Source organism: Vicia villosa, linkage group LG2 (assembly GCF_029867415.1).
Source record: "Vicia villosa cultivar HV-30 ecotype Madison, WI linkage group LG2, Vvil1.0, whole genome shotgun sequence".
NCBI lineage: Eukaryota > Viridiplantae > Streptophyta > Magnoliopsida > Fabales > Fabaceae > Vicia > Vicia villosa.
The window spans coordinates 174,457,677-174,475,629 of NC_081181.1; the positions used below are offsets into that span (position 1 = coordinate 174,457,677).

The 17,953-nt window shown below is 28.3% G+C and overlaps 1 protein-coding gene and 1 non-coding gene across 2 annotated transcripts; one reads left to right on the forward strand and one right to left on the reverse strand.

Moving 5' to 3' along the window:
* Positions 1 to 8,829: 8,829 nt before the first annotated feature.
* Positions 8,830 to 9,792, forward strand: LOC131650695 (uncharacterized). Its single transcript, XM_058920395.1, has one exon. The coding sequence runs from the start codon at positions 8,830 to 8,832 to the stop codon at positions 9,790 to 9,792; it is 963 nt and encodes a 320-aa protein (XP_058776378.1).
* LOC131654422 (small nucleolar RNA R71) lies at positions 8,897 to 9,002 on the reverse strand. The gene has a single exon (XR_009299461.1). It is a non-coding gene; the product is annotated as a small nucleolar RNA R71 (small nucleolar RNA).
* Positions 9,793 to 17,953: the final 8,161 nt, after the last annotated feature.

Sequence of the window (17,953 nt, forward strand, 5' to 3'; positions counted from 1 at the left end):
TTTTGTTCAATAATAAAATATAAGTAAAAGCTTTAAGAGCCATCAAAATAACATATCATTAAATATATGCATACACTAATTTTTGGTTTTTATGAAATAGGATAAGGTAAATACTCATCTACAAATATGGCATATCATATACCATTTAATTAAAAATTAGGAATTTTAGAATCACTTTAAAATAAATTATAAAATAGTAATAAATTTAGACTAAAATAACGTTAATTTATTTTAGTATTTTTCATTATTTTAGCAATGCATCAAATTATTTCTTCATATTTTTCAACAAAATCATGTGAATATATAGATAGGGTTTTAATCACATACATAAAAGAATATATCAATAAAACTAGTTACAGAAGAATCATAGAGCCGAAAACAACTTTGGAAAATAAATTTTGAATAGAGACAAATTAACAGGACAACAAAAGACCGATTAAATGCTCGTAGGATATGTAATTTCACTTTTAAAAAATGGTATCCAACATCAACATTTAATATTAATCATATAAAATTAGTGTATTATGGTTTAATTATTTAAATAGCCATGGCTCAAACAAATACAAGCCATACACAAACTTAATTTATATAATTTATATAATTATCTGATTGGAGAAATTGTCGTTGAGGAGAGTGAGTATGAGAGTATTAGTACCTTCGTTGTCGTTTAGGGTTTCACTATGTATTAATTGTCCAATGGAACAATGTTTAAATAACTAAACGACTGAAGGTAGAGACTTCTCATTGAGCTTAATTGAATGGTCCAACTCATTCAGATACAATATAATTAATTAATTATATTGATAGACCATAATATAATTAATTAATAATTAATTAATTAATAATTAATAATTTCAATCAATATTTGATTAATTAAATAATTAATCTAATAAGAATAACTAAAATCGGTTAAACAACTCCAAAATAACACAAAATATGCAATAAGAAACACAAAAGAACAACCCGAACCAAGTGTTACATATCAAAGCGAATCCACTTAAGACCCTAATGAATAAGTAGCTCAGGAGGCAGTGAAGTCGTCCTTTACCTCAAGCAACTACTACTTAACTTGCTCGTCTGTATCCCATAGGAGCACGACACCACAATAAACAAAACGGAATGAGAATACACTCAAAACATGTTAGCGGTGTAAAACAAAACAAGCGTAGCATAATCACATAATCATCAATTACACACGTTATTCGTAACCATCACCAATCACATCAAGTATTCTTAATCATCCAACAACATTATGATCATTCAATTACATAAGCAAGAATATATACAAATATACTCAACACCTCAACTCTATATGCATGGGATACCGTTATAGACATCACAAGTCCATACTCGCTTTCGATCCCGTTTTCGGAACCACTACATACCAGAAATCGCTACTAATCTCCTTTTAGTAACGTTTTACCGATTCCTCACTGGAATCTGCTACTCGCTCCCGATCCATTCCTTTGGACCATGGCACGCCAAATCGAATCTAAGTCTGTACACCATGATGCATGACTTCAACAATAACATGCAGATATGAATATGCACAATCGGTCCCTCTAATAACTTTAATATAAGTTTTGTGATGCTATTTGTTTGAGAGAACTTGTAAAAACAACTCATGACATTGTTCACTAAATTTTTTTCAATTTGTTTTCATAAGTTATTCAATATAACTAAACTTTATTTTCGTATTCTAATTCCAAATAAAAAATACAATATAATAATACTATCTCCTCCGATCCTATGTATAAGAAAAAAATTCACTTTTTAAATACATTGAATAATTAATGTATTGAGATAATATGGATAATATATAGACCAAAGACATTAGTTATTCAATAAATTTTAAAATTACATTTTTTATAAATAGAACTAGAGAACCTAATGAGAGTAATAAATATAATCATATTTGTTTTTAAATAGGTCCACGGCGTAATAAACCTAAAATGTTTATGTTTTTTTATGAGGTGTGACCTAGTATTTTAGTTAAACTAGGAAGATACCGATGCTTCCGCACTTGTAAAATTATTTGATATTATATAAAATATATTTAGACACGTGTAAATTTGAAACAAGCGATTTTAATTATAAATGAACGATGATTATGTAAACTCAACTGTATTAAATAACCATATAAAAAGAACCTGTGATTTGGAGAAAAAAAAATGAAATTCTAACATTTGAAAATAAAAATTGTCTCTCAAATAAAAAAATTGTTCTTAAAATAAAATAGATATTGTGTTGATAATTACTCGTGAGATAAAAAATTATTTGATAAGATATAAAATGTATTTAAATACAAATGTAAAATTTGAAATGATTTACTTAATTATAAAATGATCAATACTCATATAAATTTAATTATATTAAATAGTCATATAAAAAGAAAAAAATGAATGGTGAGATGAAGAAAGAAAAAAATTTAGAAATAAAGATTTTGTCTCTCAAATTAAGATAATGATTGATTAAAATAAAATACATATTATATTGATAGTTACCCGTGAGATAAATAAATTTTTTATTTTATTAAAGTTAAAAAAATAGATTATTAATATTTTTAGTGATAATAAATAAATAAAGAAAAAAATTAAAATGAAAGTAAGAAAGAGTGAAAAAAGAAATGTGATAGAAATTTGAAATTTTAATTAAGAGAGGATGTGTGTTGGGAGAAAAATTGATCAATTATGCTAATAAGCAAATGACACTTGTATCACAATGTGATATGGAGAGAAATCTACACGCCACCCCCTTTTTTATACTTGGCACCCCCCATATTTTTTTAACCCGATTTTACACTTGCTGAAAAAAGTTGAAAAATAAAGAATTTCCGAAACAAATTTCAGGTATGCACTTCAAAATTTCGGGTACAAAATACCGGAAATTTCCGGTATAACATACCGGAAATTTAGTTAATTTAAAATTTCTAGTACATACCGAAAATTTCAAATTAACTAAATTTTCGGTATGATTCAATTTTTGGTTTTTTAAATGGTTGAGATTTTACCGACACTTTTGGAGTGTCCTGATTGCACCGACACTTTTGTGTGGTCTAGAATGCACCACCATTTGTATAAATAGGAGTGTTAGGGTTATTGGATAACATATTATTTCAACAAAATGCCTCTTCCTCAGTATTTGATTAATGTAAAAGTGTTTATTTCAATGGCCGCAACCCTGCTTTTCAAACCAAGATTCTAGATGGGCCTGAATCCTTTGCTACCTTGAAAGAAACATTGAATAATTCACTGCCTAATTTCGATAATAGAAGGTTGACAGAGATCGAGTTTCGGGAGGACTGGATTGATACAAATGGAAGGGTGAAATACAACTTAATCGAGTTGAAGAATGATGAAGATGTGAAGGCCATGTGGAAATCATTTTGGCGTAGGATAACTAAAGGTCCGGTCGAATTGGAAGCGCAGATCCAAAGATTCTTGGACAACATAATAAAGTGTCTGATTCGTCCAAAGTCTTCCGTTAGTGCCTAGATTTTCATGTTTCAGAGTACTGTTTATGCTTGTTGTTTGTCATCTGATCTTTGTGATCGATCACCATTTCTATGTAAGTTTCGATGTTTCATCCGGCAGAAATTCATCAATTCGGTAACACAATTGGTTATTTTTCGTGCTTTTAAGTTAAGTTTACTTTAATCATTAAGTCATAGTATTTCATTGCATTTTGGTAGTGATGTTGCCAAAAGACACTCTTTATGCCTGCATGTGGTATTGTTAGTGTTTCAGATTGATGTCGGGAGCAAGGAAATAATAGTCAGACTGTGGAGCTGCTGGAAGGTCAAAAGATGGAAGTTTGTGAAGAATCAGAAGGTTAACACGGGCACCTGTGTGTATCAACACGGCCCATGTTGAATGCTAAGGAGGGAAGTCAAGAAAAACCAAGTCAGTGAATCAACACGGTCGCCCGTGTAGATCAACACGGCCCGTGTTGATGTGTCAGGAGCAGAAAATTCTAAAGAGCAAAGTCATGAGTTCTACACGGGTACCCGTGTGAATCTACACGGCCCGTGTAGATGGTTACGCAGAAAACTTTAATTTTGTGATCTTTTGCCAGTTGTCCGGTCATTAAGGGCATTTTTGACTTTGTGCTGAGACTAATTCTGAAACTACTTAAACAAAGTTGTGAAAGGGGAATAGGGTACTTTTTTGGATCGTACGATAGAATTCCAGAGAGAGGAGAAAGATAGCTTCATCAAGGGTTTGGAAGACGAAGAGATTCAATGGTGGACACCATTGAAGATCAGAGTTTTCACTAATCTTTGTAATGTCTAAACTCTTTAATTTGTGTTTCTTGAATACTATGAGAGGCTAAACCCCCCAATGGTAGGGGGTGTCCCTGATTTGATTTGTAATGACTCTGAATATCGTATTTCTTTAATCCAATATTCGTATGATTCAATTTGATAGTATAATGTTTTATGCTTTCTTTGTCGGACAAACAAGGATTGATTTTCGGTTAAAAATTTTAGGACTACGGTTGTTAAGGTTTTTATACAATTGAATCTTATAGTTATCACCTAGGACTAGGGATACCGTAAGGTTATTTATAGATTCTTGATTAATTACAGCTTTGGTTTAATCCTATGTTTCTAAGGACTTAGATAATAGGATTATAAACCAAAAGGTTTTCACTAAGGACTTAGGAAAACATCCTTAAGAATAAATAATTGCATACTATGAACTTGTTAAAGAGATCTTTATTCAGAGGAGTTATTAAGCACATCATACACCTTACCTTGGCATTATTCTCATTTTATAGAAAAGTTCAATTTTAATTTCAGCTTATTTATTTTAATTCACTTGTTTCATTTTAAAACAAATAACCCCTATGCCCTTTTGTTTAATTGTCTCGTTCAATAACTTATATTTCCTATGCAATCCTCGAGATCGATACTTGGGATAAAACCCATTATTACTACATCGGTGAAAATAGTACACTTGCTATTTTTTCGATCACTTTGTTAACTATGTTTGTTTGTTATTGATATTATTTTATTTATCTACTCGAAACATGTACTAGCCAAAAAGATTATGCAATAAAAAAGATGTTCATACAAAAGATGTTCGTACAAAATATACAATTATACGAATAATACAAATGATACAATCATAACAAAATAAATCTACATAGGTCCTCCACAGGCAACATCCGCCACCTTGCTAAAATACTGTGAACTTCAGCATCAGGGTTCACCAAACCCATGAGGCTATCTAAGTGAACGGAGATGTACTGCAGGCGACTGTCCTGGTTACCTACGAGAGGTGGAGGTGGTGGTGGTGGATCGGAAGAAGCCCTGGTACCTAAAGGCCCTGGAACATCAGATGTTGTGGCAGATGGTATGACCCTAGGGTGTGACACACTGAGGAACCACTCCAGGTATCCATCCTGACACTGCCCAGGCTGCTGAACCCAACGGCTGTATCAAGGATCTCACGGGGGAGATGAGGATGTGACTCTGAAACCAGCGATCAATGCCACCAGCTGGAGTCTCTAAGACTATCCGTGGGATACCCTGTATATAAATACTGGCGTAGGCACCTCTCAAGGAAGTGTCTAGCCACATGGCTCTCCCATCTGACATACCCTGATTATAAAGAAGATACATCAAAAGAAATATGATCACGGTGACCTGTATACGGTGTCCAGATGGCATCATCCAGTGTCAGAGCATCCAGCCTCCTCATGTACTCAATCATCCCTCCTGGAAGGGTCTGTCTGGCCTTCCACCTCTTCGCACAAGGGTCAGCAGCCGCACAACTGTTAGAAGCCAATTGTACATATATTTGTTCATAAATTTTGTGGTATTTTACAACTCTTTTCCTACATTTCAACTTAATTATGCATTATATTCATGTAAAAAAATAAAATCGAGTTTTGATTGTAAATATTATGTTTTTGACTCTTCCATGAAGTTTTTAGGTGCTTATAGTTATGGCATCATTGGAATTCAAATGGTATAAGAAAAAGGCTTGGAAGAGGTTTGGAAACAAAATCAAGAAGTGAAATTTCAGCAAGCTCACTAAGCCAGCTTCTACCGGGCTTATACAGACTAAATCCAGTAACTTCCCAAGTTTCATAGCGCGCTTAGCGGACCAACTGCGCTAAGCAAAGTCAACTTGGAGGCAGATATTTTTGCTAGCACGCTTAGCACGCCAGGCTCGCTAAGCGAGATCACTTTTGAGGCACTTGTGAAAAGAGGCACTTGAGATATTTTGGGTGGTTTAACCTTATCTTTTTTACCAAATTTTCATAACACAAGTCTAGGGAAAGAAAGAGGAAGAGAGAAAAAGAAGTTCAAGAAAAAATATTCAAGATTTACCATCATCTTTTCTTCATCTTGAGTTTTGATGCTTGTAAATCTTGCGTGGTTACTTGTTGTTGAAGCTTCCATGGCTATGGATAGCTAAGTCTCGTTTGTGTCAAGATTAGAGGTAATTAACTGTTAGGAGTGAATTAGTAGTATTTTCATTTGTCAAATTAACTACCTTTTGAGCTGGAAGTGAACATATTTTGTGCTTTTTAAGGATTTTATAGTTAGAATTGAACTTTAGTGGTTCGATGCTAATTGTAGAACAACTTGCGTCACTTTGGGTGTTATTTGTGCAGATATTGAAGTTAAGAAGCAAAGACGAGGAAACACGCAGGCGTAAAGGCTCTGAAGAAGAGAAATCACAAAGAAGTGGGATAAAGCAAAGGCCGAGCCGCGCCAATCATGGGCGAGACGCGCCAAACCCTCTGACTTGGGTTCGCGCCTCGCCAATCCGTGCCGCGCCGCGGTAGCTGCGTTACAAGGACAAATTGTTATAAATAGAAGCCCTAATCCTCATAAGAGGGAGATCTTTGGTGAACGAAATTGAGAGAGAAATCCTATTCCAGAGCCAACAACAACTTCTGACGGAGAATTCAACATCAATTGAAGACATTCCCTTGATGAAGATGAATCCTTCCATGAAATCTTGTGTGTTCTTCATGGCTATGGAGAGCTAAAACCCCATTGTGTTGAGTTTAAGGTAGTAGTTAACCTATGAAGATACAATTACTTTGATTAATTCCTGTGAACAATTGTTTAAGTTTTATTATCAATGAAAAACCTTGCTTTTAATTAATATCATTGTTGAACTATCAATCGAGAGATAGGGTTTATACTTTCGCCCTAGGTTTTTACATTGACTTGTTAATTAATACTCAGAGATGAGGTTTTGAAGAAGTTTTCATAAATCATCGTTATTCATTCCCTTTATCTTTATAGTTATTCTGAGAGATCGAATATCATATCGGTAGAGGTGGTTCTAGATTGATCATTAGACATAATATCAGTTTTGAGGATGAATGAAGATAATAACTTAGATAATGTTCACATGTGGATTAATTGATTATTGTATATGATTAGGTTGATGAACCCTATAACTCAACATATTCAATCACCATTGTTATTCAATCTTAAAGCTTTTATTCATTTAAATCTTATTCTATTAATTGCAATTCGAGATCACATAATCAAACCAATACTTTTCATGACTCATTATAAAGTAACTATAGAACGGTAGCAATATTACTCAGTCTCTGTGGATACGATATATTAGAAAATATTTACCCAAAAATACTTTCAACATTAACTTGTATAGTATGTATTTCTTTTGATCTTTTGTTGTATGAACTTGGTTGATGATTAATATATGGTGCATATCTTGTTATTCATATTCTATTTGTTGTTTTGAATTACTATTGAGAGATATGTTTCAAATATTGACCTAAAAGATATTCATCTATCAATAAACAAACTCTAGAGATAGATTTGTGAGTTGATAATCACATGTATCAAGCTTTAAAGATTATTATATTAATTGTTGGCATGAGAGATCATCTAATGGTTAATATGATAATATTCATGATATTGCTTTAGAGATAAACGGTGTCAAGAGGATACATGGTTATATTAATTATTAATAAGTTCATACGCATGATTAATTGAGTATATATGAAACAAGTTAACCAAAACTAATCTTGACACGTTTTCTCAAATCTTTTAAAACCCTAATTTAACATCTTTGTTTACAAGCTACACTTTATGTCACCAAACTCTTTCATAAACTCTCTCTCAAAACATATATTACTGTAGAACAACGGTAATATCGCACTAATCCATGTGGAAATGATAAAGGAAATACATACCCTTTTAACAAAATGGCACCGTTGCCGGGAATTGGCGTTTAGATATTACAAGCATTGCAATTGTTTTATTGTTTTGAGAGTTATTTATAGTATTAGTATTAAAAATTATTTTCTAGTCTTGGATCACTTGTTTGGTTAGTGTTTTAGCTTTTGCTTATGCGAAGAAGTGTACCTGCAGATCAACTCCTCTTTGATCCTGAGATTGAAACGGCTGCACGTAGACTAAATAGCAAAACAAGAAGAAGAAGGAAACTAGCCAAAGAAAGAAGGTTAAGATAAGAAGCTACTACTTCGTCGACTTCTCAAGTTATTGAAGAAGAGATGGAGGACAATCCATCACCACCACCCCAAAGAGGTCCATGTGCAAATAGTCCAAGGAGAGCGACTCAGTTTGCCAGAAATGATAACAACACGAGAAATTCAGAGATGAAGATTTGCATTTTTCAACTTTTGTATGCAAGTCCTTTTTCAGGTCTTTATCATGAAGACCCATATACTCACCTGACAAAGTTCTATGAGATTGCTGGTGCGGTCAGAGTTGCCGAAAGGGAGGAATAACAGGCGTTTAAGAGGTTGTTCCCTCATTCGTTGATTAGAAAGGCCAAAGATTGGTACCTTGACCAACCCACTCAAACGATGACAAATTGGAATGAGTTAGAAGAGAAGTTTCTTGAAAGATTTTTTCCACAATTAAGGTTGTTGGAAGCCAAAACAACTATTTCAGTATTCTCTCAAGGTGTTAATGAATCTCTTAATGAAGCATGGGAGAGGTATAAGTCAATGCTTAGGAAGTGCCCTAGTCATGGCTTTGATGAGCTTACTCAAATTCATATTTTTCGTGATGGTCTTCAACCTCAACCCAAACTTTTGTTGGATGCTACTGCTGGAGGTTCTTTAATGGCGAAGACGAAAGAGGAAGCAATTGAAATAATTGAAAAAATGGCAAGAAATGATTATCATGTTCAACACAATCAGGGGAATCCACAAAGGAAACCCGAGATTATTAAGCTTGGTACCAACGATGCAATTCTTGCTCAAAATAAGTTACTTTCTCAACAAGTGGAGGAGCTTACCAAGCAAATGACAAGGCTTCCCCAACAACTTAAAGAGTTACAAGAACTTCCTAACAAGAACAAACAAGTTGCTCTATGTGAACTTTGTAGTGGAGAACACCCTAGCGGATATTGTCCACCGGTTAATGAAGAGGCGAATTACATGAGTAATCAAAATCAAGGAGGCTACCAACAAAGACAAGCTCCTTATCAAAATCAAGGGGGGTATCAACAAAGACAAAATATGCAACCTTATGGTCAACGGTGGAGACCGGAGAATTTCAACAGACAAAATCCATATCAAAATCCACCTCCTCAAGAAAAGCCTTCAAAGTTGGAGGAAACATTGACTCAATTTATGCAAGCCTCAATGGCGAATCAAAAGATTAATGAAGCGGCGATTAAGAATCTAGAGACTCAAGTGGGTCAATTAGCCAAGCAATTGTCCGAACAACAAATTGGACCATCATTTTCAGCAAACACTCAACACGTAACATTGAGGTACCAGCCTCATCAGCAGCCGCCCGAGCATCAACTCTATCAATGACCCAACCCGCAACAGTCTCATGAGGGTCATATCAATGGTCCAACCCTAGCCTTTGCTTATGTGTCATATTCACATAGTCTCATGCTTATGTGTCATCCTCACAAAATTCTACCAATTAATAAAACTTAATTTTTAATTTAATACATGAAGAAAATATGTCATGCTCACAAAATTCTACCAATTAAATATAATGATAATTTAGCTAAACTGAAATAAAATATTGTAAAATTATTCATCTAATAATAATAATAATAATAATAATAATAATATTTTACTATTTAATGTTTTGTAATTGTAACTCTCAAATATATTCCAATTATAAAGTATAACAACTCTAGACAAAACCCTAACTAAAAACTTATGTCTCAATCTCCATTTTTTAAAATTAAAATTATTAATAAAATTGATATAATTATATATATATATATATATATATATATATATATATATATATATATATATATATATATATATATATATATCTTAATATTGATATAATTTATAAGTTATGTATAAAAATAATGATAATAATACTATTAAAATATTGTAAAATTATTCATCTAATAATAATAATAATATTTTATTGTTTAATATTTTGTAACTCTCAAATATATTTCAATTATAAAGTATAACAACTCTAGACAAAACCCTAACTAAAACTTTATGTCTCAATCTCCATTTTTTAAAATTAAAATTATTAATAAAATTGATATAATTATATATCTTAACATTGATATAATTTATGAGTTATGTATAAAAATAATGATAATAATACTATTCATATTTTTATCCTAATTCCAATTATATTTTTCAAATATAAACTATTCATAACTTTTTATTTTAATTCAAAAAATAAAAACATTTAATAAATTTTATTTTAACAATCATTAAAAAAATAACTAATACACTACAATTATGATAATATAAAAAGTAAAAAAGAAAAGAGAAATACATTAATAATTACTATTCAGCAAAAAATTAAAATAAAATAAATCAAGTAAGAATAAAATTATTTACTATTTTTTAATATTTTTATAAAAGTTTTGAATTAGTTAATTTTTCAAAAAATAAATACAAATCACAAATATAAAAATTATTTTAGTAACTAATTATGATAGAAACAATTTTTCACTTAGTTTATAAAAATTATAAGAAGATTTTATCTCTATTTTATTTAGTGACTAAATCATATATTTAATTTTATATAATTTAAAATTTAATTATGAAATTTAATAAAATTATTTTTTATGTATTTAAGTTAGTACAATAATTTTTAAAATTCAAATTAAAATTTTTGTTTTTTAAATTAAATTTTTTTTTGAAAATGAATTTATCAAATAAATTTTTTCTGTATCATAATAGATAATAAACAAATAGTAATAAAAATATTTATTATTATTATTTTAATGTATCATAACTTAGTTATGAATAATAATAATAATAATAATAATAATAATAATAATAATAATAATAATAATAATACTAATAATAATAATAATATTCATATTCATATTTTTATTCCAATTTCAATTATAAATTAAATAAGTAAAACTTATAAATATATTTACATTCCATTCCAATTATTAAGGGTATCTAATAAAATAAAATTAAAAATTATAAAAAACTAAAATTAATATATATTTTTCGATTTTTTTTCTTATTTATAATATAGTGAATTAATTAATTTTGAGTTTTTCTCATTAAAAATAATGGACATTTAACATCATATAGTTACAAAATTAATTTCTCATCATTATAAAATTATTCTTTAAACGTTAAACTTTACATTTTATCATTATGAAATTAATTTTCTAAATAAATATTCAACATTTTTTTTCTATCCATTTCATTTTCATAAATAAATTAATTAACATTACTCTTTGAATAGTCAATAAATTAATTAACGTTACTCTTTGCATAGTAAAAAATAACATTATAAAATTAAATTTCTTAATAATAATTATGGAAAGTTAATTGATAGAATTATTATAAATTGCTAGACACAAATAAAAATCAATAATAGACTCTCTTTCTCTCTATAAACCAACGTTATAGTCATTCTCATGCAAATACCAATAAAACTCAACAACAATCTCTCTCTTTTTAACCAATGTTAGATACATTATGCATTTGCATACAAAATACTACATGATGTGTCTAGGAATTACAATGTAGAAGATAAGGTAATTTAATTTGATTTATTGCTTTCTATCTTATTGCACTCTTGAAATCCAAATTCTCTTCACAAATTCCATTAATTCATGTTGATTTTATTTTTTATTGATCAACTTATTTTTCTATGATTTGTATTATTTTTAGTGTCTCAAAGAAACACGAATTTCCACTATGATTTTAATTCTAAATAGGATTAACCATGTGTGAAGGATGAAAATATTGAAATATAGATGAATTCAATAATCAAATAATTGTCATTGGGTTAGATGTATATATTGGAAATGATTAAAAAAACTTCATTCTTTTGTGAATAATAAAGTTAATATCATGTTCTATTTTTAATCTGTAAGCCTTATTACTTGAGTATGTAATTGTGATTATCTATTGATATGTATTAATTGTTTCAATTGCAGGTGCAAAAACAAAATGTTGGTGGGACTAAATAACACTACTTAAGGACAATGAACCACATTTATAAATTAGGCAGTATCATGAGACTAATGGTTTTATTTTATGGATATAGTGGTATTGATTTATCATTTACTTCCACTATAAAAGATATTTGAGCTATTAAGAAAAATAGCCTCATTTTAGAAACTCGAATTATATTAGAAAATACATTAATAATGGAGTAGACTGTAAATTTTAATGTTCAAAAAATAATAATACTTTTTACTATTATTGACAAAATTAACTAAAATGATTATGAAATAAATTTCATTTTTGAATAAAATGATAAATTCCATACATTGAACTTTAATTATTAGTATTCACAACTTTATCTAATACAAATTTCAATTATTATTACTGGAAGACATTTCGAATCATTTTTAATTATTATTCCTGTAAGAAATTTTAACGTAATAAAATATATTTTAACATATAAAATTCTATGTTGAAAATTACATAACCATATAAATAACTCACTTATTCTTAAAGTTTCTAAAATATTTGTGAATTTATATTCTAAAATTTTATTAGTAATTTAATTTTACTAAAAATGTTTCAAATGTATTTTATAAGTAAAGTCGCGCATCGCGCGGGCTTACATCTAGTTTAGGCAAAATCATCCATTGATTTGTTATAGTTATGAAGTAGATAGGCTGTAAAAAAAAGTATGAGCCTTTTTGTAAGCATGCACTGCGATGTAGACCGCTGTTACAGTGTGCATGTTTGGGCCTCATTAGATACCTTCAAAATATGCGCAAAAGTGGCAATCGAAGAAGGTGTTTGTTAGGATGCTAAATCTAAACCCTAACAAAACTAGAGAAAAACTGTAAAACTAAATGAAAGACAAAATTAAACTATTAAAAATAACTTTCATTTCTTTTCATTCCTTCATTACAAAGAGATACTACCACTTAAATACTACTCCTAAAACATCTTAACCATCCAAGTGGCATAATCACAAGACCTAAGAAGTTTCTAGAACTATTACAATATAACCACTAATATATTAAATAAATTATTAGTAATATAACTCTCTATCACTACTTACCCCTTCAAAACAACCTTGTCCTCAAGGTTGTAACAATAGTGTCACAATTTTTTTTTCCATAGCAAACTTTTTATTTTGGAAATGGAAGACAGTTGTCACCAATATAATTGTGGACCCCCCCATAAATCATGGAAAACCAACTACACACGTTATGAGAAAAGCAGGCAACACATGGGAGAGAGATGGTTTTGGTTGGTTTAATAGAATTTTTGTCCTTCTCTTTATCAGAATCTCCTAAATGACTTCTCTCACTGCAAAAAATGGTGTTACTATCTTCTTTATTTAATATGCCACTAAACCAAAACAAAAACCGCACACACCGCAATAATTAGTAACAGATCTGTTACTTCCAATTTTGAAGGACTGATGTAGGATGGATTGAAGGGGGTGGTGCAGTGGAGTGAGTGGTCCGAGCAACTTTCCACCGGGATCAAAGATGACAGTGAAAAATCCAATTAGATCGAAGGTAGAGCAGAGACGTTGAGGTATAGGAGTTTTGGCCGACGGTGATGTTTTTTTCGGAGATGTCACTTGAAGTGTTGTTTGGGATTCCGTCGGAGATGTTTTGACATCGGAAATGTCATCAGAGAATAAGTCTGATATGGTGTCGGGCTTGGGGATTTTGCATGAGAAGATCTCAAAACTACTGGTGGAGTTGGCGATTTCTCCGGAGAAGACGCCTGCCGGAGACGAAAATGTCACCGGAGAAGACGCCGTGATTGTTGTCGGAGCCAACAACGTCACCGAAGATGTCACTTTTTTCTTCTATTTCTGAAGGTTTTTCTGTAGTTCTTTGTACGACATATTTCTCTGAAAATTTTTCTTGTGTTGTTTTGAAGGAATCACAAAGAGTTTCAATTTGTTCTTTACAAGCAAGCTGTGATGCTTTGAAAGAGTCACTCAAACGTTGAATCTGTTCCTTCAACTCTTCTCTAGATTTGTTTTCTATTTTTTGAGTTTCAATCAAATATTGTTTGAGAGTTTCTATTTGTGAATAGAAATCTTGAGGTTTGGGTTGGTAGTTAGGGTAGCTTGAATGTTGTATGAGTTTATGGCTGGTGGATATGGGTTAGATGATATAGGTGGTGGATATGGGTTAGATGATATAGGTGTAGTTGTAACAATGGAGTAATGAGGAGAAATGGAGGAATGATAAAATGGTGATGTAGCAACATATGGAGGGATGAAAGAGTGATAAAATAGATATGCCATGGGAGAGATTGAGTGCAAGAATGAAAGCACCAATGTTAGGATGCTAAATCTAAACCCTAACAAAACTAGAGAAAACCTGTAAAACTAAATGAAAGACAAAATTAAACTATTAAAAATAACTTTCATTTCTTTTCATTCCTTCATTACAAAGAGATATTACCACTTAAATACTACTCCTAAAACATCTTAACCATCCAAGTGGCATAATCACAAGACCTAAGAAGTTTCTAGAACTATTACAATATAACCACTAATATCTACTTAATATAAATGTAAAGAAGTCATGATGGCAACCCTAGCCACATGTCATCTTGACAACAATTATTGCCACATGTCATTTGGAAATAATTCTAAATACAAACCTTAATTATACAAACTCAATATTAAAATAAATAATAATTATAATAATAATAGAACAAATAATAATTAAAAATATAATAGTAATAATATTAACCTTAATAATATAAATAATAAGTAACAATTAATATTATTTAATAACTAATAATTATAATAATTGAATAAATAATAATTAAAAATATAAATAATAAGTAACAATTTATATTATTTAATTATATATATATATATATATATATATATATATATATATATATAATTGATTAAAAAGTAACGCTTATTGACACTACCTTACGAATAAATAATATTATTATAGTAATAATAATAAATATAGTAATTGTAATTAAAATAATATAATAAATTATTTTGCCACTAATATTAATAATAACAATAATATAAAATAATTATTTTTAAAATTATTTTATCTTAATAATTTTGTATAATAATCTAGACAAATATTTAATAACGTTTACTCAATTAACGACAGATATATTATATAAATAAATTTCTTAAGTAATATGGATATTTTCTCATTTTGTTTTTCATATTGATTTGACATTTTTATAAGTATAATAAAATAACCCTAGCCACATGTCATCTTGATAACAATTATTGCCACATGTCATTTGGAAATAATTCTAAATACAAACCTTAATTATACAAACTCATTATTAAAATAAATAATAATTATAATAATAATAGAATAAATAATAATTAAAAATATAATAGTAATAATATTAACCTTAATAATATAAATAATAAGTAACAATTAATATTATTTAATAAATAATAATTATAATAATAGAATAAATAATAATTAAAAATATAAATAATAAGTAACAATTAATATTATTTAATATATATATATATATATATATATATATATATATATATATATATAATTGATTAAAAAGTAACGCTTTTTGACACTACCTTACGAATAAATAATATTATTATAGTAATAACAATAAATATAGTAATTATAATTAAAATAATATAATAAAGTATTTTGCCACTAATATTAATAATAACAATAATATAAAATAATTATTTTTAAAATTATTTTATCTTAATAGTTTTGTATAAATTTGACATTTTTATAATTAACTGCTATTGTTTAATTAGAATCATTCACCCATTTATTATATTATATAAATTTGACATTTTTATAAATATAATAAAATAGTTACATGTTTCTATTCAAATAATATATTTATTTAACTCAAATTTATCATATGATATATTAAGACATTAGTTTGCAATATATTTTAATATAAAAAAATAACAATTTGTTTTTATAAATATTTCATAACTATTTCAACGCTTTTATTTTCAAATCAATTTTGTAACTGCTATTGTTTAATTAGTATCATTCACTCATTTATTATATTATATAAAATTGATATAATTTATGTGATAAATTGTATTTGGCTATAATTTTGCACGTATAAGAAACCTAACTGTATTTCATTTATTATAGTATTTTTTTATAATTTTTATTTATTATTTATTATTTATTAAAACTATTAATTTTGGTAGTAATGTCTATTACTTTAATATTATATGTTTTTTGTATTTTCATTTTTATATCAACATCCTTTTAACTACTATTTCATCTACTTTCTAAGTATGATCATGCATATACCCATTATATTAATACTAAATTTAGTTTATAAATTGATAAAATAAATTTGGGGTAAATTAGTTATTTGATAATATTTGTAACAGTCAAGTTAAATTTGTAACTGTTAAACTAATAAAAATCGGTAATTGCTAAATTAAAAAAAGTTGTAACAGTTAAATTAATAAAAATAATTAAATATTATTTTATTACTAATAAAATAATACATTAAAGTTATTAATACATCCTTTTATCTATTTATACTAAATACCAAAAACACATAGATTTGTAAGTGAGATGGTTACTTAAGAAAATTTATAACTATGGAGTTAAAAAACATATTAAAATATTATTCAATTACTAATAATAAAGTATATATAGTTTTTTATAATACCTAATTCTCTAATGATTTTTTCTTTTTGTAAAGAAACTGGTAAACAAATTCATTAATCTTGGTTTTTCTTCATTGTATTTATAGTAAATATATAGTAAATATAAAAATTCAAAGATTAGAGATTCTAATGATTATTTGAGAATAATTATAACTATTTTAAATTAAATTATTGAATATTATTATATAACTATTATAGATGTTAAAGGTTTCGTACATTGATAACTTGATAACTGTGCATAATATATTTAATTCAATTCAATATTAATAAATGTGCATAATATATCTAATTAAATTAATTGAATGTTTTGTATATGTGTAAGAGTACCGTTTCTATTTTCTATTTTCTCCTAATCTTATATAAGTAGTAGTTGATCCCGTAGAAGTAATAGCATCATAGCAACTATTTTGACTCCTTTGCACCACACCAAGCAAATCACACATAATAGTGTGCCAAACAAAACTCACCATAAGCATGGCTAGATTTCATGGTTCTGATTTATTTAATTCTTCTTTGTGGAAGCATATATTTCCTCCATGCTCTCTTTTACTATGCACTTCATAATACTCAATTGTATATCTCCATTCATCTTTACAATTACAATAGATATTTACATGACTATTAAGATGATACATCATTTATTACGAATATTATATTCTTCATCTAAAGAATACTTATATTTATTGTTTTAGTTATTTTTTATACATGTTTTTTCTTACATTTTTGTTTTGTCAATAGTTGTACAATTTAATTTGAAATATTTAGAATATAAAATTCATAAGCACTAATTATGTTTGTAAAGATATATTTTATACTTTTATCGTGATTAGTATTATATTTTCATTGAATGGACTTTTTTCTCTAACTACCAATTCAAGTAAACTGATTTTTATCACCATTTAAATGATT

Coding starts and splice junctions, on each gene's coding strand:
- LOC131650695 (XM_058920395.1), top strand. CDS start 8,830: ATGACAAATTGGAATGAGTTAGAAGAGAAGTTTCTTGAAAGATTTTTT.